The sequence below is a fragment of the Poecilia mexicana genome, unplaced genomic scaffold (genome assembly GCF_051168715.1).
Source record: "Poecilia mexicana isolate PSO_F unplaced genomic scaffold, ASM5116871v1 scaffold_21, whole genome shotgun sequence".
Classification (NCBI taxonomy): Eukaryota; Metazoa; Chordata; class Actinopteri; order Cyprinodontiformes; family Poeciliidae; genus Poecilia; species Poecilia mexicana.
The window spans coordinates 23,545,498-23,568,929 of NW_028263390.1; the positions used below are offsets into that span (position 1 = coordinate 23,545,498).

Below are 23,432 nucleotides of genomic sequence, written 5' to 3' on the forward strand. Positions count from 1 at the left end.
GGGTTTTAAAAACACTTAAAAAAACAAAAACAATGGCGTTTTAATCAGGCCTGAATTCAGCTGAAATAATTTTGGGTTGCAGCTCAGGAGAAGATCTCTGGGGAACAGAAACAGCAGCTGATTAGACTGAGGATGGAAACCAGGAAACGTGAAGAAAAAACAAAATAAACTTATTTAAAATCAACCAGAGGAAAAATTATTTTACATTCAGAATCTGTTGGATCTGAAAAAGGAAAGGCCAGAAAACCAATAAATAACTCAAAATGTTCTTACAGAAAAAGAATACCTGCAGCTCCAACGTTTTGTAGAACATTTAAGGCTTTGTTTTGGTATTTCAAAATAAAAGCCCAGAGTTCATCAAACTATTTATTGATCTGTGAAAAACACGATTTAGAATAAATCAGGAGATGTTTCTTCAAAAAATACCAATAAAAATAAATGAATACATCAAAAGTTTTTTTTTATCATGAGTCCTCAGAGGTCAGCCGTCCAATCATCTCAGGTGTGTTAGCTCCGCCTCTTCACCTGGGTAAAACTGGAGCTGTCAGACTCCGCCCATCACCAGCTCCGGAGGCTCCGCCCCCTCCATGGGTCGCCCTGGGCAGAAACCACCTGCTGACGTCAATGAGGTCACGGACGAGGGGTAAAGTGACGGGTTGCGACCTCACCTGCCGCCTGCTGGTGGCGCTGTGTGACATCATTGCTGACATCATCAGGAGGCCAGCGGAGCTCGCCGCTCTCCACCTGGTCTGCGTCGCTGGGTTCCACCACGATGGAGGGCAGACGCCGGCAGAGCTTTGGAGCGCGCTCAGTAGAGTCCGGAAACACCTGAGGGAGAGCCGGCCAATCAGAACGCAGCCAGAGCAGGAAGTAAATTCAGCAGCAGCGTCTCGTTAGAGCGGGAAACTGTCACGTTACGACAAAGCATAAAATTCATTAAAACGTTTAACGAGGTATGGAATTAGGAAAAATAAACTTTCATAATATAACGAAGCATAAATTTCATTAAAATGAAGAACTTGCTTGTTTGAACGAGTTTTAAATCTCCTTAGAGTTTTGTCTTTTTAACAAAGTTTCTGGTTAAGATGCGGCAGTAAAATGCTTCCATACAAAAGTTCAGGTTCTAAAAAACATTCAGGTGTCCAGAAATTTGTTAAATAACATAATTACAGCTTTATGTGTTTCCTTTAATTGGTCTTTAAACTGTTTTTTTTATTGCCTGGATGAATCTGTTGGATCTGAAAAAGGGAAGAAAGGCCAGAAAACCTGCTGTTGTGTTTCAGGTCAGAGTGGGACCTCCTCACAATAGATGGTCTTTGAGCATGGCTCTTTCTGATTGGTTCCTGTGCAGGTTTACTCTGGGCTCATGTGGGATTTGAACCCACAGCCTCCATCAGTGTCGCTCACCTGTAGAGAAGCTGCTTCCTCTGGTGGAGCTCCGCCCACTGCCGAGTCACAGGTGTTCATCACCTGGTTGGTCATCTCAGCCAATCAGAGTTCAGGAAGCTGAGGATGATGAGAAGGAAACAGGATGTTCAGATTGTCCTTCGCCAACGTATTCACACACCACTTAAACATTCAGCACATTCCAACCAGAAACTGGTCGGCTGGTTACAGTTAAAAATCTGAAAAGTGCGGAGTGTATTGAGACAGGCGGTGTGTGTGTGTTCTTGTGTGTCTGCACAAAAACACACACACAGACACGTTGTGTCTGTTGAGTGGCTGTTTCTGTTTGTAAAAACGCATGAAAACAGCCACTCAAGTTCTCACTGGTTCCTCAGAATCAGAACCCACAGGAGAGGAAAAGTACGGAGCTAAATTAGGGCCGCAAAGGGAAAAAAATGAAAATGACAATTTATTTTGAAACTCGGGGGGGCGGGGGGGAGAGAATAGAACTAAAAAAAAAAGAACTGAAAAATAATTGGAACTGAAAAAATATTTCAAACTGGAATGAAACTGAAAAATAATTGTGAAACAATTTGAAACTGAAAAAATAAACTGAAAATAAAGATTTTAGACTGAAAAATAAGGATGTGAAACTAAAACAAATATTTAAAATTACTTTACAAATTCAGTTTTTGTTTTTTCATTTTCAGATTATTTTTTTTTAGTTTCAAACTTGTTTTCTTCTGAACAAATTTCATGACCTTATTGTAGCTCCATAAAAGTCCCTCTAGCTGGATTTCTGGGTTCTTTCAGTGGTTCCGTTGGACCGGCAGTTCGTCTCTACTTAATGAAACATTTGATTCTTGGCAGCGAGCACAGAAGCTTTCTTTCACCAGTCTGAAATTTGAATATTTTCCTGGAGCGGAGCCCGAGCCGAACAGCTGCACGGCGTGTGTTCCGCCAGCAGGGGGCGGCGCTACGCCTCCAGCCGGAAGGGAAAAGGAGAGCGGGCGGATCGGACAGGTGAGACCAGATTCAGCAGGTAAGCTAAACCTGTGGAAACTCCTGGATTATTCAGCGCCAGTATTACGCCGCTTTTTCCACCAGACCTGCAGAACCGGGCCGCCAAACCGGGTTGCCATGGCAACGGCTCAGAAATACTGATAATCTGAAGTTTCTGCAGGTTAAAGTTACTTCATCAACATTATCACATGCACAGAAAACAAACCAAAACCCCTGATGGGTTACAGATCTCAGCATTATTTCTGTTTTTAAACATTTTATGAGTGAAAATGAAGAAAAAAAAAGAGTCTCACCGTTTGATCTTTGATCCGCAGGAAAAAACTGGAAATGAAGCTGAAGCTGCAAAAATCCACAGGAGATCAGACACACACCTGTTGCTGCTGCTCTGGGGCCTGCCTCATGTGGCTCTGAAAGAGAGGGAGAGGGTGTGTGTGTGTGTGTGTGTGTGTGTGTGTGTGTGTGTGCTTTGCATGAAGTCCTGATTTGACTCTGCAGCATTTGCATGAAGGAGTGTCTGTTTGTTGTTTGTCTGAAGCTTCAGTTCTGATCCTCTTCATCATTTTTTCCCCCAAACAGGAAAAAGTTCCAGGTTATTTTTTAAACTTTTCTTCTGATGACCTGAAAGTCTTCCAAGGTTTTGATTTGGGTTTTTCATTCTAAAAAAATAAAACAAGTTAAGATGAAAATTTTTGTTGTTTCAGAGACACAAAACTTAAAACGAGAAACTTTTATATAATAATGAGAAATAAACTTAAGGAGAATTTTTCTTGTTGTAAGATGTAAAACTCATTAAAACAAGACAAGTTATTTTTTGTATCTTATTTAAAATAAAAAGTTCTGCCTGTAAGCAGAATTTTTCTTGTTAAAACAGTTTTTCATAACTAGAGTTTTTTCTCATAATGAGAAACCTTCATGACGGTATAAAGACATAAAACTCATTAAAATTTCTATTGTTTTTACAATACAAAATTAGAAAGTTTCTCAAGGAGAAGAGATTTGTTGCAACAAAAAAAACTCACTAAAAAGAAAAACTTTGTTTTAACAAGAAATATAAAACTCAGTTTTTGGCAACAAGACAAATTTTATGTCATGATGAGACCCTTTAACGTTTAGAGTCATATCGCTTTCAACAAAAAGTTTCTCTAGGAGATATAAAATTTGTTAAAACAAAAATGTTTTTTGTAACTAAATTACTTTTATATCTCATAACGAGAAACTTTGATGTCATAAAGCTCGTTAAAATGACAAATTTTCTAGTTAAGTGATACAAAACACAAACAAGAATATTTCTAGTAAAGAGTTACGATCACTCAATTTCACATTTTAAAGAGACATCAACTGTTAAAAACAAGAAAGTTTCTCAAAGAGAGAACAAATATATATAATCAGAACATTAAGAAAGTGAACTCTGAACCTACAAACCTCGATCTGGGTTCGGTTAAAGTGAGCTCAGGTTCGGTTATATTGCCGTGAGCGGAGGCCGCTCCAAAAGCAGGAAGTGGACTGCAGCGCATGGCATTCTGGGTAAATTCAACCAAAACAAACGAGTTAACCTAGCGCTACCGGAGGAAATAACCTGTGAGGTTTAGCCAAAGACTGAAGAGAAATCCTCCAACCACTAAAATCCATGAGAAACAGAACCACAGTAGCTGGAAACGGAACAAATGTTTAAGTTTTGGTTCCAAATCGAACCGAATCTACCGGGGAAAACATCCTGAGAGAACCTGATCCTGTGTTCATGCTGCTATGAGAGGACGTATTTCAGTAAAAAAAAAAAAAAAAAAAAAGACATACCTTCCCCATAAAACCTTCAGAGAAAGCCTGGAGAACCTTGACCCGGATAAAATAATGACTGGATCAAAGCTTAACGTCATCATTGAGGGCTTAACGTTAAACTTGAGGCTCGGATCCATTTTCTCTCCGAACACAAAGAGGTGACCTCTGCGCTACACTGACCTCTGCTGGTAGTTTACCGTCACTACATCCTCCAACCCCATTAGTGATTAGTCACTGGAAGATGTCGATGAAAATTTATTCAGATGTTTAAACTATTTAATAACGTTTGATGGATTAAATGTTTCAGTTCTTGCTTTATATTTATATCATATATGATATTTAATGAAATGATGTGACGTTTTTAATGAAATTAATACTTTTTGATGATTTTTGATGACTGAAAATAGTCACACCATTGAATCAGGTAAACACTAAATGAATGGATGAACTCCTCTGCAGCTCAGCCTGACTGATGTGGATGGAAAGAGGATGAGGATGATGATGCAGTGGGTGAAAGTGAAAGTGTTTCGGTCTGGTTGAGATGCTGAGGAGGTTTCAGGCAGGAAGCAGATCAGCTGCTGGATCCTCGGTTTTCCATCTGATCAGGTATTTTCTCTGTTTTTCTGCTCCTGTTTCTAAAACGCTGTATTCAAGTGAAAACGCCCAGATCCGGCTGTGACGTCATAAGCATGGAGGCTGATCCTATTAGGATGGTTAGAGAGGATCAACCAGATCAGATCCATCTCCATGGAAACAGATTCAATATCTGATCTGATCTGATCTCTGCAGCAGAACCAGAACCGGATCTGAACCTGAGAACATGTGGAGGAGCCTGAAGAGCAAGCAGGGTATTATTATTATTATTATTATTATTATTATTATTATTATTATTATCAATTACAATAGTATTATTTATTGATTGCGACTAATTAGCAATTAATCTCTAAAATAGTGATAATTATTAATAATTATTGCTAATTGCCTTTTATTAGTATTAATTTTGTTTAATATGCTATTATTATTATTATTATTATTATTATTATTATTATTATTATTATTATGCACCTGTAATACTGGAAGCTGCAGTATTTCTATGAATGACCACCAGAGGGCATCAGAGTGAAGGTCAGGCGGCCTTGGCTGAAAGGAGCTGAACCTGAAAACATCATTGATCCGCTCATCAGCTGATTATCAGTCAATAATCAGCTGATTATCAGTTAATAATCAGCTGATTATCAGTCAATAATCAGATCATTATCAGTTAATAATCAGCTGATTATTAGTTAATTATCAGTTAATAATAAGCTGATTATTAGTTAATAATCAGTTAATAATCAGCTGATTATCAGTTAATTATCAGTTAATAATAAGCTGATTATTAGTTAATAATCAGCTGATTATTGATCACTCAAACAGCTGAGAGGAAAACATCTGGACTGAACTGACTTCTGGTTGTGCCGCATTTGTGATGAGTGATGGTAGCCTTCCTCTGGAGGATGAGGAGGATGAAGAGGGCTTAGGTTTTGTCATGATGCGGATCTAAAGGAAACTGAAAGTGTTTGGGACCAGAGATGCTCACTGTCTGATCTGGACCGAGCCTGTGGAGCCGAACGGGAACCATGGTTCTGGTTCCGGACGCGTGGAGCCTCTTCTGCGTCTGCATGCTGAACAAACAGGGTGAGAGCAGATTTTAGCTTTTTACTTTTAACGCATCGCTGCAGAGCCGCTTCATCAGCGTCACACTGAAACAGGAAATCTCTCATTTGTCTGCTTCTGTCACTTCCGGGTCTCTTATTTGTGTTCATGAAAAAAACATTTATATAATAAATGCCAGTTTTAATGCATCGCAGTTGGAACAGAAAATGATGGCAATGAATAACTCCTCCGTACCCCGCCCTCACCGACGTTAACCCCGCCCTTGTTCTCCGGACCCGTCCGGCGGAGAACTGGTCCGCTCGGGGAGATGAGAGGAGGTATGGCGGAGCTACGCTCCAACTTTACTGGGTTTTGGGTTCTGGAGGTTCTGATGGTGTGTTTGTGGGATGAATCTGTGCGGGAGATGATGAAGGTGGGGCGGTTCTAACTCCTCTTCATCGAAACTTTTCAATCAGATTTCAGCGAGCAGACCCCGAACGGGCCCGGTTTTCACCACAGAAATGTCTGTCTGGAGGTTTCTGTCGTTTTAAGATGAGAACTGGATCCGAACTGGTTCCGAACTGGTTCTATAGGCTGTAATCTGGTCTCCGAATACGATGCTGTAATCTGTTATTCTCCGTTTTATTGTTGGCTAGTCTTTATTTACTTGGCTTGAACTGAAATATTTAACAGGAATTCTGGGTAAATAGTTTTTATTTGTTTTATTATGAACGAGAACTGAATATTGAACCTTTAAGCACAGAAGAAAGAGGAAAATTAACGCATTTCTTTTTACTTTACTTTGATTTGTAACTGATATATTATTTAAACTATCCACTGTCTTAATAATTATAACATTGCATGTGTGAATTAATAAATTAAATGAAGCTCAAACTAACAAATGCAGAATTATTATTTTTTAACATTTTTATTGATTTTTTCTTTCAATCTAAAATATGGTTTTTGAAACACAACTGCTAGAATAATAATTCCGATATTTATGAATAGAGATGCAATATGGAAATGTTATATGTATTAAATTAAAACCTAGCCAGAAAAGGCTAGGTTTTAGTATTTTGACGAATTCATTTTTATATTCAGGAGGTCATAATAATGATCTAATTATTATAATTGATAAAAAAAGACAATTATTTTGTGAAATTGAATTAATTTCACATAACACAGCCAGCAAATGCTATGTTATTATGTTTCCTTAAATGTATTTATTTTATTTTCATGGGCTCGTAATAATAATTTCTAACAATAATTAATTAAAAATGTATAAAAATGACTTTTCTGTTTATTAAGTTAGAGAGAGGAACGTGTTTCCAGATTGTAACTGGTGTTTCCCTGATGTACAGCAGGGGGCGCCGATGAGAACCCCGGAGGAGCCCGGATGAGACTCCCCAAGATGAAGATCCCCGCAAAGATCTGGAGACACCGCAAACATAAGAACCAGCATGGAGGTCAGAACCTGCAGACCAGAGCCGCAAAAAGAGGAGGAAAAACCCTGAGAGGTTTAAAAGAGAGATTCTCTGGGAAAAAAGTCTCACTTTGAAAATTTCTAGAAAAAAAATTAGAAATTTTGAGATCAATCTGAAAAAATTCTAAAATCCAAGAACTTTCTGTCTTTAAAAAGTCTAAAATGTGACAGAGGAAAAAAACAAGGAAACCTTTGAATGTGAGAAGTTGCTAATTTTCTAAAGAAAAATCTGGATTTTTTTAAATTTTTTTTTTAGAGAAAACCTGTAATTTTCTGAATTTCAAAAGTAGAAACATTTTCAGTTTTGGAAATTTTCTAAGTTTAGAAACACTTTTTTTTCTAGAAAATATCTGACTTTTTTCCCAGCAAATGTTTGACTTTGAAAAGTCAGAAATGTCCTTTTTTATTATTTAATAAAATTTCAGAGGTTTGGGCTCGTCCATTTCTCCCCTGGGTGCAACACGCCGTCGTCTCTTAGGACGAAGGTCTAGTTAAATCATTTAGATGGAAGAGCTGCAGCTTTCTGTGTCTCCGTGTCGCTTCCTGCAGACGACCAGCCGGACGGCGGGCATGAGGAGGAGGAAGAGGAGCAGCAGGAGGAAGAGCGGCTGGATGACCTCAGCAGGAAGCTGATCCTCAGGGAGGAAGAGCTCTTCACCCAGGACGGCCGCAGTGAGGAAGAGGAGGACCGGCTACTGAAGGACTTTGAGTCTCTGAGCGTCCAGGTCTGGATGGCCGTCCACAGCAGCTTCGTTGCCACGGCGACCCCCGCTGGACGGCCGGACGTCCTGAGGAGCGCCGTGGACACCATCCTGCAGCAGGAGACGCAGGACCAGCGCTGGACAGAGCGTCCTGCGGACAGCGCCCCCGTCTGGCGACCGCTGAGGTGGCTGAGGATGCACAACCTGCTGCTGCAGAAAATGGTGGAAAAACAACTGAAGGACGCAGAAGAGAACGAGACAGGAGACACTGGACAGCTGTCCTCCGTCACCAAGAGACAGGTGAGGATGGATGGATGGACGGACAGCAGCAGCAGCCTGACTGATCCTCTCTGCTGTGTTTCACCTGTCCAGGTGTGCCGCCTGGGGAAGCGTGTGAAGGAGGACCTGCTGACGGTGGCGGAGGCGGTGAGGCACTGCTACCCGTCCAGGATGGACATCCTGAACATCTACGGCGGACTCTACCACCAGGCCTTCGCCGCCCGCCTGGCCCAGCTCTGCTCCTCCGAGCTGGACCTGGACGACTGCAGCTACCTGCTGTTCTGGGTCAACCACTACTATCCTGAGTCAGTTTCCATGGCAACCGTTCACGCTGTCGCCTTCAAACGGCTTCATTTGTTTCTCTTCGTATTGTAACTACATCAGTAGCTGTGCTAACCCGAAAATGCTAATCAAAAACAATAGTTCGCTAAACAGAAAATCTTAAAGTCAAAACCCAAAGTTTTAACACGGATGTGAAACATAACCGAACTGAAAGGTTATGAAGGAACCAGAATTTATCCGGGAGGTTGAGCTCAGTGCCTTCAGAGGTTCCTGTGTCGTTTCCTTCACTGGTTCTTGGTGCTGGTAGTCATTTCCTTTCTTGGTATCATGAGTTGAACTGGATGTAGTTATAAACATCCCCAGGCTCTTCTCTATAAAGCTGCATGAAGAATAAACCAGTTTGTTCGGTTCACATGTTGCATCATCTGACTGCGATCATAACAAGTTCAGGAACCTTCTGGATCTCGGTTCCCTGGTTTATTTTGGAGCGTTTGGTGGCTAGCAGGTTGTTTGCTGGCCGTCAGTGTGGATCCCATTCGGTCGTAAACATCCTGATTTCTGTCAGGATTGGATTTGTTTTGCCGTGAGTCACTCCGCTCTCCGTGGGCACGGCCTTCCTGCTTCACAGGACCTTGGTACTTGGTCTTAAATTAACTTATTTATAACTTCCTCTCTTTGGCTCAGGAAATTTCCCTGCTTGATGATTTTTAAAGTGCAGGGCGATATTTTCAGGCTCTTAAAGTGAAAAACAAACAGTTCATGTCAATTATTAAACTAATTCAGCCTAACTAACGACAGAAAGCATGCAGGAGATTTTAAACTGTTCTAGTCCTGAATAAAAGTAAATTGCTAAGTAACATGAAGTTATATAGCAAACTTAAAGTTTACAGGACAGCCAAGTAAATTAGCACTTTAAAATTTAACTGGAAAAATTAAATTATGGGAAGGTAAGTGTGTTAAACGTTTTCAAAGTTATCAAAAGAGCTAAACAAAATATTAGCCATTGCTATTAGCGCCTTAGCGTATTTAGCAGACGGGTTCCCACCACCACAGAGCCGATTAGTTTTCTGTCCTGGAGGGACGCAGTCCACGAGGACAACGTCCCATCCATGGCAAGAAGTTGTGGTAAAACTAATTTAGGAGAAGCTAAGTTAGTTAGCCTCCCCAGTGCTAAATGTTTTCAAAGATAGCAGAAAATTAATGAGCTAAACCAAAAATTAGCTCTACTCACATTAGCAGAAGTGTGCCCACCACTGCAGCCATGAAATTTATAATTTATAACTGATCTGGAAGCAGAAGCTAACTGCGCTATGTGTTCAGAAGTTAGCAAAACACTTTGTGCTAAAAATTAGCTCCACTTATCAGTAGCTTTAGCTCTGTCGATGCCTCATCCAGGGAAACAGTAAAACCAGAAGCTCTGAGCAAGAAAAACTTTCTATGGGAAGCAACAAACCCAAAATGTTTAAATGTTTTTCTGCAGAAGTTTTATCTTAATGAGTTTATTTTGGATCCTGCAGTGAAATCCTGAAACACAAAGAGCTGGACGGGATCAAGACGGCCTGTCTGGGTTCTCTGCTGCAGCCGGACACCCTGGGCCGTCTGGAAGAACAGTACCTGAGCCACAGACAGGTGAGCCACAGACAGGTGAGCTACAGACAGGTGAGCCACACAGACAGGTGAGCCACACAGACAGGTGAGCCCCACAGACAGGTGAGCCCCACAGACAGGTGAGCTACAGACAGGTGAGCTACAGACAGGTGAGCCACACAGACAGGTGAGCCACACAGACAGGTGAGCCACAGACAGGTGAGCTACAGACAGGTGAGCTACAGACAGGTGAGCTACAGACAGGTGAGCCACACAGACAGGTGAGCCACACAGACAGGTGAGCCACAGACAGGTGAGCCACAGACAGGTGAGCCACAGACAGGTGAGCCACACAGACAGGTGAGCCCCACAGACAGGTGAGCCCCACAGACAGGTGAGCTACAGACAGGTGAGCCACACAGACAGGTGAGCCACACAGACAGGTGAGCCACAGACAGGTGAGCTACCGACAGGTGAGCTACAGACAGGTGAGCTACAGACAGGTGAGCTACAGACAGGTGAGCCACACAGACAGGTGAGCCACACAGACAGGTGAGCCACAGACAGGTGAGCCACAGACAGGTGAGCCACAGACAGGTGAGCCCCACAGACAGGTGAGCCACAGACAGGTGAGCTACAGACAGGTGAGCCCCACAGACAGGTGAGCCACACAGACAGGTGAGCCACACAGACAGGTGAGCCACACAGACAGGTGAGCCACAGACAGGTGAGCCCCACAGACAGGTGAGCCACACAGACAGGTGAGCCACAGACAGGTGAGCTACAGACAGGTGAGCCACAGACAGGTGAGCCCCACAGACAGGTGAGCCACACAGACAGGTGAGCCACAGACAGGTGAGCTACAGACAGGTGAGCCACACAGACAGGTGAGCCACACAGACAGGTGAGCCACAGACAGGTGAGCCACAGACAGGTGAGCCCCACAGACAGGTGAGCCACAGACAGGTGAGCTACAGACAGGTGAGCCCCACAGACAGGTGAGCCACACAGACAGGTGAGCCACACAGACAGGTGAGCCACAGACAGGTGAGCCCCACAGACAGGTGAGCCACACAGACAGGTGAGCCACAGACAGGTGAGCCACAGACAGGTGAGCCACACAGACAGGTGAGCCACAGACAGGTGAGCCCCACAGACAGGTGAGCCACACAGACAGGTGAGCCACACAGACAGGTGAGCCACAGACAGGTGAGCCACAGACAGGTGAGCCACACAGACAGGTGAGCCACAGACAGGTGAGCTACAGACAGGTGAGCCCCACAGACAGGTGAGCCACACAGACAGGTGAGCCACAGACAGGTGAGCCACAGACAGGTGAGCCACACAGACAGGTGAGCCACACAGACAGGTGAGCCACACAGACAGGTGAGCCACAGACAGGTAAAGGTGTCGGCGGCGGACCGCCAGCAGGCTTCAGCTCACTGAGCCGTCGTCATTTCAGGAAAAGGTGAAGCTGTGGCTCAGCACCGCTCTGAAGAAGGAGGAGGAGAGCTGGCTGAGTGAAAAAACACCCGAACTGATCGACTGCTACTACTTCAGTCCGCTGGCCATCGATGTCATCCAGGTGAGCGCAGGGACAGGTAGCGCTGCTGGGCTTTAACCATCCGTTTCTGACGAAGCTTCCTGTCTGCAGGTGGTGAACAGTTCCCTGACTGAGTTCAGCTGTGCCATCAAAGACCAGAACAAGGCGCAGAGGCTGACGATTCACCTGGAGAACTTTCTCAGCAGGTAAGCCACGCCCACTGAACACAATAACCAATCAGGTCACAGCTGTACTGTTTCACTAAAAAGTAAAAGGTTCATTGTCTTTCCTTTATTCATTCATGCAGACTTTGATTTAGCAGAAGCTAATGCTAAAGTACTTTATCAACATGCTAACTGATAACCTAATGCTAAGGCGTTAAACTAACATGCTAGTTAGCAGAAGCTAATGCTAAAGTACTTTACCAACATGCTAAATGGTATAAGTTAACGCTAAGGCGTTAAACTAACATGCTATTTAGCAGAAGCTAATGCTAAAGTACTTTATCAACATGCTAACTGATAACCTAATGCTAAGGCGTTAAACTAACATGCTAGTTAGCAGAAGCTAATGCTACTTTATCAACATGCTAACTGATAACCTAATGCTAAGGCGTTAAACTAACATGCTAGTTAGCAGAAGCTAATGCTACTTTATCAACATGCTAACTGATAACCTAATGCTAAGGCGTTAAACTAACATGCTAGTTAGCAGAAGCTAATGCTACTTTATCAACATGCTAACTGATAACCTAATGCTAAGGCATTAAACTAACATGCTAGTTAGCAGAAGCTAATGCTACTTTATCAACATGCTAACTAGTAACCTAATGCTAAGGCGTTATACTAACATGCTAGTTAGCAGAAGCTAATGCTAAAGTACTTTACCAACATGCTAAATGGTATAAGTTAATGCTAAGGCGTTAAACTAACATGCTAGTTAGCAGAAGCTAATGCTAAAGTACTTTATCAACATGCTAAATGGTATAAGTTAATGCTAAGGCGTTAAACTAACATGCTAGTTAGCAGAAGCTATTGCTAAAGTACTTTATCTACATGCTAACTGATAACCTAATGCTAAGGCGTTAAACTAACATGCTAGTTAGCAGAAGCTAATGCTAAAGTACTTTATCTACATGCTAACTGATAATCTAATGCTAAGGCGTTAAACTAACATGCTAGTTAGCAGAAGCTAATGCTAAAGTACTTTATCAACATGCTAAATGGTATAAGTTAATGCTAAGGCGTTAAACTAACATGCTAGTTAGCAGAAGCTATTGCTAAAGTACTTTATCAACATGCTAACTGATAACCTAATGCTAAGGCGTTAAACTAACATGCTAGTTAGCAGAAGCTAATGCTAAAGTACTTTATCTACATGCTAACTGATAACCTAATGCTAAGGCGTTAAACTAACATGCTAGTTAGCAGAAGCTAATGCTAAAGTACTTTATCAACATGCTAAATGGTATAAGTTAATGCTAAGGCGTTAAACTAACATGCTAGTTAGCAGAAGCTAATGCTAAAGTACTTTATCAACATGCTAAATGGTATAAGTTAATGCTAAGGCGTTAAACTAACATGCTAGTTAGCAGAAGCTAATGCTACTTTATCAACATGCTAACTGATAACCTAATGCTAAGGCATTAAACTAACATGCTAGTTAGCAGAAGCTAATGCTACTTTATCAGCATGCTAACTAGTAACCTAATGCTAAGGCGTTATACTAACATGCTAGTTAGCAGAAGCTAATGCTAAAGTACTTTACCAACATGCTAAATGGTATAAGTTAATGCTACGGCGTTAAACTAACATGCTAGTTAGCAGAAGCTAATGCTAAAGTACTTTATCAACATGCTAAATGGTATAAGTTAATGCTAAGGCGTTAAACTAACATGCTAGTTAGCAGAAGCTATTGCTAAAGTACTTTATCTACATGCTAACTGATAACCTAATGCTAAGGCGTTAAACTAACATGCTAGTTAGCAGAAGCTAATGCTAAAGTACTTTATCTACATGCTAACTGATAATCTAATGCTAAGGCGTTAAACTAACATGCTAGTTAGCAGAAGCTAATGCTAAAGTACTTTATCAACATGCTAAATGGTATAAGTTAATGCTAAGGCGTTAAACTAACATGCTAGTTAGCAGAAGCTATTGCTAAAGTACTTTATCAACATGCTAACTGATAACCTAATGCTAAGGCGTTAAACTAACATGCTAGTTAGCAGAAGCTAATGCTAAAGTACTTTATCTACATGCTAACTGATAATCTAATGCTAAGGCGTTAAACTAACATGCTAGTTAGCAGAAGCTAATGCTAAAGTACTTTACCAACATGCTAAATGGTATAAGTTAACGCTAAGGCGTTAAACTAACATGCTAGTTAGCAGAAGCTAATGCTACTTTATCAACATGCTAACTGATAACCTAATGCTAAGGCGTTAAACTAACATGCTAGTTAGCAGAAGCTAATGCTAAAGTACTTTATCAACATGCTAAATGGTATAAGTTAATGCTAAGGCGTTAAACTAACATGCTAGTTAGCAGAAGCTAATGCTAAAGTACTTTATCAACATGCTAAATGGTATAAGTTAATGCTAAGGCGTTAAACTAACATGCTAGTTAGCAGAAACGAATTAAAGAAATGGTTAAAAAATGGGAAAATTTCACGACTCAGCTTTTATTTTGCATCTGTTGTATTGATTTTCATGTCGACTAAGAAAACATATTTTCCTTTAGGAACAAAGATTATGCAAAATCTTAACATAAATACTTTGAATATTGATCAAATATTGTTAAAATATGAATTGAAGGTACCTAAAAATGTATTTATTTTTAAGATTTTGTGGCATTAGAGGTCTTTATTGACAGCATTCAAACAGGAAGTGACATTCAGCACAAGTCAGGAATTGAACCATTTACCTCTATGCCACGCACCACTTCTGAAGGAAAATCTAATTTAAGAAATCTATATTTGGAGGAATTGTTTCCATTTGTGCTTCAGTTTTTCTGGTTATTTCATCCTTTTATGTTTGTGTTGCAGCTACAGGAAGAGCGTGGAGGACCTGGTGAAGGTGAATCCCAGCAACCTGCATCCAGTGCTAAAAGCTACGCTGGTCTGTGAGCAGCAGCTCAGGTGAGCTCACACCTGCATCATGACTAGAGCTGCAGAAAATCTGCCCCAAAGCATTCTGGGAACTGTCATAACTAAGCAGTGTCTCTCCTGTCCTCAGAGATTACATATCTGGTCAAGCTGAAGGTTTAGCTGAAGAGCAGAAGCGCCGATGTCTGGATACGCTCTCTGCTCTCAGGGATTGTTGCTACCAGTGTTTGACCTTCCCTCTTCACGGCAAGATTAAGGTCAGCACTGTCTCTGCTCAGAGACACCTAAAAACTCTGTGGTGCTAATTATGCACATTAAATCCACTAACATGCTACACCAACACAGCATTTAGCAGAAGCTAATGCTAAAGAGCAACAACAACATGGTATGTAGAGGAAGCTAATGCAAAGATGCTAAGCTAATATGGTAGATAATGGAAGCTAAGTGCTACACATTTTCAAAATGAGCAAAAACAATAATGTGCTAAATTCATAATTTGTTCCTCTATTAACGCATTCGCAGAACTGCAAACGCCATCGCTAATGGCAACTAGCAGAAGTTCTGCAGGTGAATAAAGTGACAGAAATATGAGAAATAACCGATGATGTGGAACATTTTCCCCTTCAGTGGAGCATCTTGTTCTGTTAGCAGGACAAACGTCTCTTTTGTTTTGATGTTTAGGTCTTCTTAAGTCAACTGTGGACGCCCCCCTGGGTGGACGGCTCACTTCCTGTCGTCGACCAGCTGCTGAGCTTTCTGAGCCAACAACTGGCCGACCTGTCGGACCTGAAACCAGCCTGCAAACAGGTGAGACACCACCGCCCTACACCTGTCTGCCTGGCTACCTGTCCAGCTGACCCCCCCGTCTCTCAGCCGCTGGTCTGCGACCTCCACCAAGACCTGGTCGCTCAGTACATGAAGAAGACGATGAAGACCAGGGTGAAGAGCCGACAGCAGCAGGTGGCCGGGTCCGAACGGATGGTGGAAGACGCCAAGAAGATGGACGGCTTCTTCAGAGAGCAGGTGAGACACGTAGCATGGTATTTTGTCAGTAGTACTCGTCAGTAGTACTCGTCAGTAGTACTCGTCAGTAGTACTCGTCAGTAGTACTCAGTACTCATCGCTGTGTCTCAGGGTTGCGGTTCGGCTCCGTATCTCTCTGAAACGCTCTGCAGCGTCGCTGAGATTCTCCGTCTGCAGGATCCAGCCAGCATTCAGCTGGAGGTCGTCGATCTGGCCCGAAGGTTCCCGGACTTCAGGTACCGCCCACAGAGCTGGAGTAACTGGTTACATTTACTGGAGTAACTGGTTACATTTACTGGAGTAACTGGTTACATTTACTGGAGTAACTGGTTACATTTACTGGAGTAACTGGTTACATTTACTGGAGTAACTGGTTACATTTACTGGAGTAACTAGTTACATTTACTGGAGTAACTAGTTACATTTACTGGAGTAACTGGTTACATTTACTGGAGTAACTGTGTTTTTTAATATATATTTTTAGGAGTATTCCTACTCCTGTACTTGAGTAATTTGATCATGAAGTATTTTTACTCTTACTCGAGTAGTTTTGGATCCTCTGTCCAGCTCAGGTTTCAGCTTGACGTTTTGCCGAGTCATTTCTGCTGAGTCGCCGTCCATCCGTCTCGGAGCAGGACGTTTGTTCTCTGAGCAGAAAGGAAGCTCAGAGGATCCGGGGCGCCGTGACGCGGCCGCAGCTGGATCGGAGATGTTTGGTTTTGTCACGAGGAACAATGGCTTTCTGTGTCCCAATGCATGCTGGGTAAATCATCAACTGTTTCATGTGGATAAGAAAGAACTCGGCCTCTGACCGCAGAGACGCTGCTGGGAAAATTAAGCAACGCTGAGCAACGCTGAGGCCTACAGGGATCAGATGCAGATTTATTCAGTTCTAAAATCTAAATCCATTTAAAATGTTTACATTTGGCCCTCAGAACCAAACATGGAGGAGCAGCATTCCACAAATCTGGAACAAACTTCCAGAAAACTGAAAAACAGTCGAAACCCTGAGATCCTTTAAATCTTAACTAAGAGCCAATCTGTTCTAGCTGCTTTTTACCATAATAAATGAAACATTCACCAACATATTTGACATTAATTGATTAATTTGATGATGGCACTCATTGGAATGTTTCTGGTTTTGTTGACTGTTTGGTGATTTTATAATTTTGTGAAGTAAAGCATTTGAACTGCCTTGTTGCTGAAATGTGCAAACTGATTTTCACTTTGAGGGTAACAGGAAGTTGGTTAAACTTCCTTCAGTCAACGGTCAGCTCGTCTCTGTAGATTGAGTGTGTGAAGGTTTGTTGGTCTGTGTCTGTTTAGCAGACTGTGACGCAGCGTTAGCATGTTAGCATGAGGTTAGCCAGCGCCATCTTGGTGATGCGCGGTTAGCGCTGGCTGAACATTAGCCATGTTTCTCATCCAAGTTTTCAGCAAACTTTTAAAATATCACCAAAAAAGTGAAGTAGACGTGTTTCCATTTCCTGGTCAGATCAACCAAATCGTAATTTTGTCAGACGTTGACAGTACTGTCGTTTGGATAAAAAGTTTTGGCGCTAAGATGAGCTGGTTTCTTTTTTGGCTGTTTAAATCAGTTTATTTAGCAAAACTCTGATGGAAAGACAGCCGGAGTAACTGGTTACATTTACTGGAGTAACTGGTTACATTTACTGGAGTAACTGGTTACATTTACTGGAGTAACTGGTTACATTTACAGGAGTAACTGGTTACATTTACAGGAGTAACTGGTTACATTTACAGGAGTAACTAGTTACATTTACAGGAGTAACTAGTTACATTTACTGGAGTAACTGGTTACATTTACTGGAGTAACTGGTTACATTTACAGGAGTAACTAGTTACATTTACAGGAGTAACTGGTTACATTTACAGGAGTAACTGGTTACATTTACAGGAGTAACTGGTTACATTTACAGGAGTAACTAGTTACATTTACTGGAGTAACTGGTTACATTTACAGGAGTAACTGGTTACATTTACAGGAGTAACTGGTTACATTTACAGGAGTAACTAGTTACATTTACAGGAGTAACTAGTTACATTTACTGGAGTAACTGGTTACATTTACTGGAGTAACTGGTTACATTTACAGGAGTAACTAGTTACATTTACAGGAGTAACTGGTTACATTTACAGGAGTAACTGGTTACATTTACAGGAGTAACTAGTTACATTTACTGGAGTAACTGGTTACATTTACAGGAGTAACTGGTTACATTTACAGGAGTAACTGGTTACATTTACAGGAGTAACTGGTTACATTTACAGGAGTAACTAGTTACATTTACTGGAGTAACTGGTTACATTTACTGGAGTAACTGGTTACATTTACTGGAGTAACTGGTTACATTTACTGGAGTAACTGGTTACATTTACAGGAGTAACTGGTTACATTTACAGGAGTAACTGGTTACATTTACAGGAGTAACTAGTTACATTTACTGGAGTAACTGGTTACATTTACTGGAGTTACTGGTTACATTTACTGGAGTAACTAGTTACATTTACTGGAGTTACTGGTTACATTTACTGGAGTAACTAGTTACATTTACTGGAGTTACTGGTTACATTTACTGGAGTAACTGGTTACATTTACTGGAGTAACTAGTTACATTTACTGGAGTTACTGGTTACATTTACTGGAGTAACTGGTTACATTTACTGGAGTTACTGGTTACATTTACTGGAGTTACTGGTTACATTTACTGGAGTAACTGGTTACATTTACTGGAGTAACTGGTTACATTTACTGGAGTTACTGGTTACATTTACTGGAGTTACTGGTTACATTTACTGGAGTAACTAGTTACATTTACTGGAGTAACTGGTTACATTTACTGGAGTTACTGGTTACATTTACTGGAGTTACTGGTTACATTTACTGGAGTTACTGGTTACATTTACTGGAGTAACTAGTTACATTTACTGGAGTAACTGGTTACATTTACTGGAGTTACTGGTTACATTTACTGGAGTTACTGGTTACATTTACTGGAGTAACTGGTTACATTTACTGGAGTAACTAGTTACATTTACTGGAGTTACTGGTTACATTTACTGGAGTTACTGGTTACATTTACTGGAGTAACTGGTTACATTTACTGGAGTTACTGGTTACATTTACTGGAGTTACTGGTTACATTTACTGGAGTAACTAGTTACATTTACTGGAGTAACTGGTTACATTTACTGGAGTTACTGGTTACATTTACTGGAGTTACTGGTTACATTTACTGGAGTAACTGGTTACATTTACTGGAGTAACTGGTTACATTTACTGGAGTAACTGGTTACATTTACTGGAGTTACTGGTTACATTTACTGGAGTTACTGGTTACATTTACTGGAGTAACTAGTTACATTTACTGGAGTAACTGGTTACATTTACTGGAGTTACTGGTTACATTTACTGGAGTTACTGGTTACATTTACTGGAGTAACTGGTTACATTTACTGGAGTAACTAGTTACATTTACTGGAGTAACTGGTTACATTTACTGGAGTTACTAGTTACATTTACTGGAGTAACTGGTTACATTTACTGGAGTTACTGGTTACATTTACTGGAGTTACTGGTTACATTTACTGGAGTAACTGGTTACATTTACTGGAGTTACTGGTTACATTTACTGGAGTAACTGTAAATGTCAGAAGAAGACAGGAAGTGATAGGAGGATGTTGGCGCTGCGTGTTTTTCATTTGTCACGGGAACAAACTTATTCACAAGTGACTTTAGTTTCATTTCTCATTTAATGGAAAAAGCAAATTGTGTTTTTTTCCACACAACAAAGCTCTGAGTATTTGCTGTGGAAACGCAGCTTTAGACGCTCTCCCTCCTCTGCATGTCGTTACCATGTTCAACGGTTCAGTTTTCCGGTTGAAGCTTTAAATCCCAGGTGTAAACTCCAGTCCTGGTGTCCTGCGACATCTAGATGTTCCTCTGCTGCAGCACCTGAACAGAATAATCAGGTCATGAAGGCTCTGGAGAGCCGATCTGCACCAGGAGGAGATGAAGCCGTTTCATTCCAGGGTTTTGTACCGGAGGCTCATCTAAAACCTGCAGCACAGCAGAGGGCTGCAGTTTGGCGCCTGCTTTAAATAACCCGCAATAAATCATCTGTCCTGGTGCCACACCTGACACCAGGTGTACCTGAGTGTGCCAGCTTGTTGTGCTGCAACCCGAGTCCTCCTGGTTCCGGTGGGAAGGGCGGGTCCGCTTCAAGGAAAAGTACTGAGCGGCGCCGGGTGTGGATCAGGTTCTGGAAGCTTCCAGCCGTCTGGTTTACCTGCTCAGGTGTCGCTGCTCTGCGTCTCAGGCTTCAGATCCATCGCTTTGACAGAACAGGGATCCGTTTCTTTCCTCTGTGGGTCAAAACGCTCAGAGTTTCCAGATGACACCGAACCACAAGCAGCGGTTCTGACGAAACCGGGCCGAGCCCGAGGCTTGAGTCACCGAGTCTCTGCTGGGAAACGCTGCAGACCTAGAGCAGCTAGAGACATCCAGACCTAGAGCGGTTAGAGACGTCCAGACCTAGAGCGGCTAGAGACGTCCAGACCTAGAGCGGCTAGAGACGTCCAGACCTAGAACAGCTAGAGACGTCCAGACCTAGAGCGGCTAGAGACGTCCAGACCTAGAGCGGCTAGAGACATCCAGACCTAGAGCAGCTAGAGACGTCCAGACCTAGAGCGGCTAGAGACATCCAGACCTAGAGCAGCTAGAGACGTCCAGACCTAGAGCGGCTAGAGACATCCAGACCTAGAGCGGCTAGAGACGTCCAGACCTAGAGCAGCTAGAGACGTCCAGACCTAGAACGGCTAGAGACATCCAGACCTAGAGCGGCTAGAGACGTCCAGACCTAGAGCAGCTAGAGACATCCAGACCTAGAACGGCTAGAGACGTCCAGACCTAGAGCGGCTAGAGACATCCAGACCTAGAGCGGCTAGAGACGTCCAGACCTAGAGCAGCTAGAGACGTCCAGACCTAGAACAGCTAGAGACGTCCAGACCTAGAGCGGCTAGAGACGTCCAGACCTAGAGCGGCTAGAGACATCCAGACCTAGAGCAGCTAGAGACGTCCAGACCTAGAGCGGCTAGAGACGTCCAGACCTAGAGCGGCTAGAGACATCCAGACCTAGAGCGGCTAGAGACGTCCAGACCTAGAGCAGCTAGAGACGTCCAGACCTAGAACGGCTAGAGACATCCAGACCTAGAACGGCTAGAGACGTCCAGACCTAGAGCAGCTAGAGACATCCAGACCTAGAGCGGCTAGAGACATCCAGACCTAGAGCGGCTAGAGACGTCCAGACCTAGAGCAGCTAGAGACGTCCAGACCTAGAGCAGCTAGAGACGTCCAGACCTAGAACGGCTAGAGACATCCAGACCTAGAGCAGCTAGAGACGTCCAGACCTAGAACGGCTAGAGACGTCCAGACCTAGAACGGCTAGAGACGTCCAGACCTAGAGCGGCTAGAGACGTCCAGACCTAGAGCGGCTAGAGAGCGTCTCTGTTCCCTCCTGATTGGTCGAATCTCTTCATGCCACCTGATATTTGATCGTTAGTTTTAACTGGTCCGGCTTTCTGGCTTTAAATCAGCCCAGAGGTCAAAGGTCGTTGGGGAAGCTGAAGTCTTGGCTCATTACCAAACTTCGACCATCTGGCTGTGGGTCTGAGCTGAACCTCTTTCTACCCCACAGCATCATGGTGCCACCACCAAGCATTACAAGCTTTCTCACTCTGACTCCAGAAAACACTTCTGGTCCAAACAGCAGAATTTATTTTGGTTTGGCTCGTCCAACTGTATGGAGCTAAATTAGGGCCAATAAAGTTGGTAAAAAAAATTTTAACTGAAAAAAGTTAAAAACTACTTTTTAGGCTCAAAGTTTTTTTTAAGGTTCTGATTTTTTACTTGAGTTTCAAGGTTGTTTTTCAGTTTAAATTTTTACGAACAAATTGTATGGTATGGAGCTATATTAGGGCTATAAAAGTTGAAACTGGAAAAAAAAAAAACTACTTTTCAAGTTCCAGTTTTTTTTAGTTGTTTTTCATTTTTTTCAGATTAATTCAATTTAACATTTTTTTTCTTGTTTCACTTTTTTCTTTTTTTACAAACTTTATGTACGGAGCTAAATTTGGCTGAAAACTTTTTAATTAAAAATGAAAAAAAAAATTGAAACAGAAAAAAAAATTCAAAACTACTTTCTCAGTTTCTTTTTCTTTTTCTTTTTTTTTGTTACAGAGTTTATCGCCCATAAAGTTTGAATGTAGTTAAGGTTTTACACAAACAAATAACTTTGATTTTGGCACCAATGGTTGGACCGAAGATCTTAAAATCTACTTTTGTTTAGAAATGTTGACAAAAATTTGTGCAAATCTAAAATTCTCCTTATAAACCTTAAGATTCCTGAGACTGAGGCAGTTTAATCACCTCTGACCTTGTTAAATTAAAATGTTCCAGATTCTTCAGACCTGTTATGTAAATGTATGTATTTATTGGAGCCGTTGTCTTTGACTTTTGTAGATCAGAAAAAAATCTAAATTATGGTTCAAATCTTAGTTTTTGTATTTGTTTCAGTTTTGTGTTGCAGAATCGTTCCAACCTGGAATAAAAACGACTCAAATAAATTATTAAAAGCCCAAAATATGAACAAACTTCACGTTTGGTGTTGTGAAGGCCTTTTCTCCAGGCTGCTTCAGGCTTCGTGCTCACCTGGTTGTCAGATGTGGCTCAGAAAACACATCTTGTGGATCCTCCTCCCACTTCTGGCCACGACTGCAGATTTTTGGGCATTTAGTCAGAAAAAATGAACCAAAACACTGAGATCCTCGAGGCAGAAGAACCTGAGAGTGTCTGAAGTCAGGGTGAATAAATCAAACTTCCAGGGAGAAGAAAATACTAAGTTTAACTAAACAGAACAGAGTGAAGAAGCACATAGAAAATAAGAAAAATATTTTTAAAAAGTGATTTTTTTTCTTTTTTCTTTAAATCTTTTTTTCTGATAAATTATTTGTGTGATTGTCGGCAGCGGCGCTCACGTCTCGGCGTTGCTGTCCCTGAAGTTCGGCCTTTCGGCGGCGGACGTCCGGTCCATCCGGGCCAGCGTGGAGGAGAACCGCCCCCTGGACGCCTCAGCCAATCAGAGCCCTCCGTTCTTCTCCAGGGTTAAAGTCAAATGGATCAATAACAAGATCAACCAGATCAAGAGTTAAAACAGTGCGGCTCAATGCTAATGTTAGCATGTTAGCATAGCTTGTTTCAGATTATCTGCATGGCGTTTAATGTAAACATTAGCTTAGTGATGCTAACATGTTAGCCAGTTGTTTAGAAATTTAAAAAGGAAAACTCTGTGTTGGAAAGCCATCTGCTGCTCATCAGGACTCAGTTCTCCTTTTATGACTAATTAAGTGTTAGAAAATGTGTCGTATTTAAGCTAACTCTGCAACCAGACTCACTTTAAATCAATCCAGCTTCCTGCGGCTTAACTAAACCCTAAAGTAATGAATGTTGTAAAGTTGCGCAGAATGCTTATAGAAACAGACGTGTTTCTGTTACTGTTGTCATTTCAATAAATGTATTTATTCAGTAGAA

The 23,432-nt window shown here is 41.8% G+C and overlaps 2 protein-coding genes across 5 annotated transcripts; one reads left to right on the forward strand and one right to left on the reverse strand.

Moving 5' to 3' along the window:
* Positions 1-353: 353 nt before the first annotated feature.
* LOC106914508 (protein LBH-like) lies at positions 354-2,858 on the reverse strand. Of its 2 annotated transcripts, none has more exons than XM_014981348.2 (4): positions 2,703-2,858; positions 1,408-1,506; positions 669-828; positions 354-597 (listed from the first exon to the last, which is right to left on the reverse strand). In XM_014981348.2, the coding sequence occupies exons 2-4, from the start codon at positions 1,480-1,482 to the stop codon at positions 545-547; spliced, it is 288 nt and encodes a 95-aa protein (XP_014836834.2). In that variant the 5' UTR covers positions 1,483-1,506; positions 2,703-2,858; the 3' UTR covers positions 354-544. The 2 variants fall into 2 exon arrangements, with proteins under 2 accessions (XP_014836834.2, XP_087857849.1); XM_088001723.1 differs by having other exon boundaries at positions 354-612.
* Positions 2,859-5,773: 2,915 nt separating this feature from the next.
* On the forward strand, positions 5,774-23,432 carry LOC106914491 (tumor necrosis factor alpha-induced protein 2-like). Of its 3 annotated transcripts, none has more exons than XM_088001954.1 (13): positions 5,774-5,862; positions 7,182-7,286; positions 7,853-8,304; positions 8,377-8,588; positions 10,083-10,194; positions 11,615-11,737; positions 11,807-11,901; positions 14,741-14,833; positions 14,931-15,057; positions 15,482-15,607; positions 15,674-15,823; positions 15,935-16,059; positions 22,870-23,432. In XM_088001954.1, exons 1-13 carry the CDS (start codon positions 5,805-5,807, stop codon positions 23,051-23,053), a joined length of 1,962 nt encoding a protein of 653 aa, XP_087858080.1. In that variant the 5' UTR covers positions 5,774-5,804; the 3' UTR covers positions 23,054-23,432. The 3 variants fall into 3 exon arrangements, with proteins under 3 accessions (XP_087858080.1, XP_087858078.1, XP_087858079.1); XM_088001953.1 differs by lacking the exon at positions 5,774-5,862 and adding an exon at positions 6,009-6,158; XM_088001952.1 differs by lacking the exon at positions 5,774-5,862 and adding an exon at positions 6,001-6,158 and having other exon boundaries at positions 15,482-15,823.

Bases quoted from the DNA above. Each gene is read 5' to 3' on its own strand.
- LOC106914508 (XM_088001723.1), bottom strand. From the start codon at position 1,482: ATGACCAACCAGGTGATGAACACCTGTGACTCGGCAGTGGGCGGAGCT. The intron at 829-1,407 runs GTGAGCGACACT...GCTCTCCCTCAG, and splicing joins AGGAAGCAGCTTCTCTACAG to GTGTTTCCGGACTCTACTGA. The intron at 613-668 runs GTGAGGTCGCAA...TGACGTCAGCAG, and splicing joins GCGCCACCAGCAGGCGGCAG to GTGGTTTCTGCCCAGGGCGA.
- LOC106914491 (XM_088001952.1), top strand. The intron at 7,287-7,852 runs GTCAGAACCTGC...CGCTTCCTGCAG, and splicing joins ACATAAGAACCAGCATGGAG to ACGACCAGCCGGACGGCGGG. The intron at 11,738-11,806 runs GTGAGCGCAGGG...TCCTGTCTGCAG, and splicing joins TGGCCATCGATGTCATCCAG to GTGGTGAACAGTTCCCTGAC.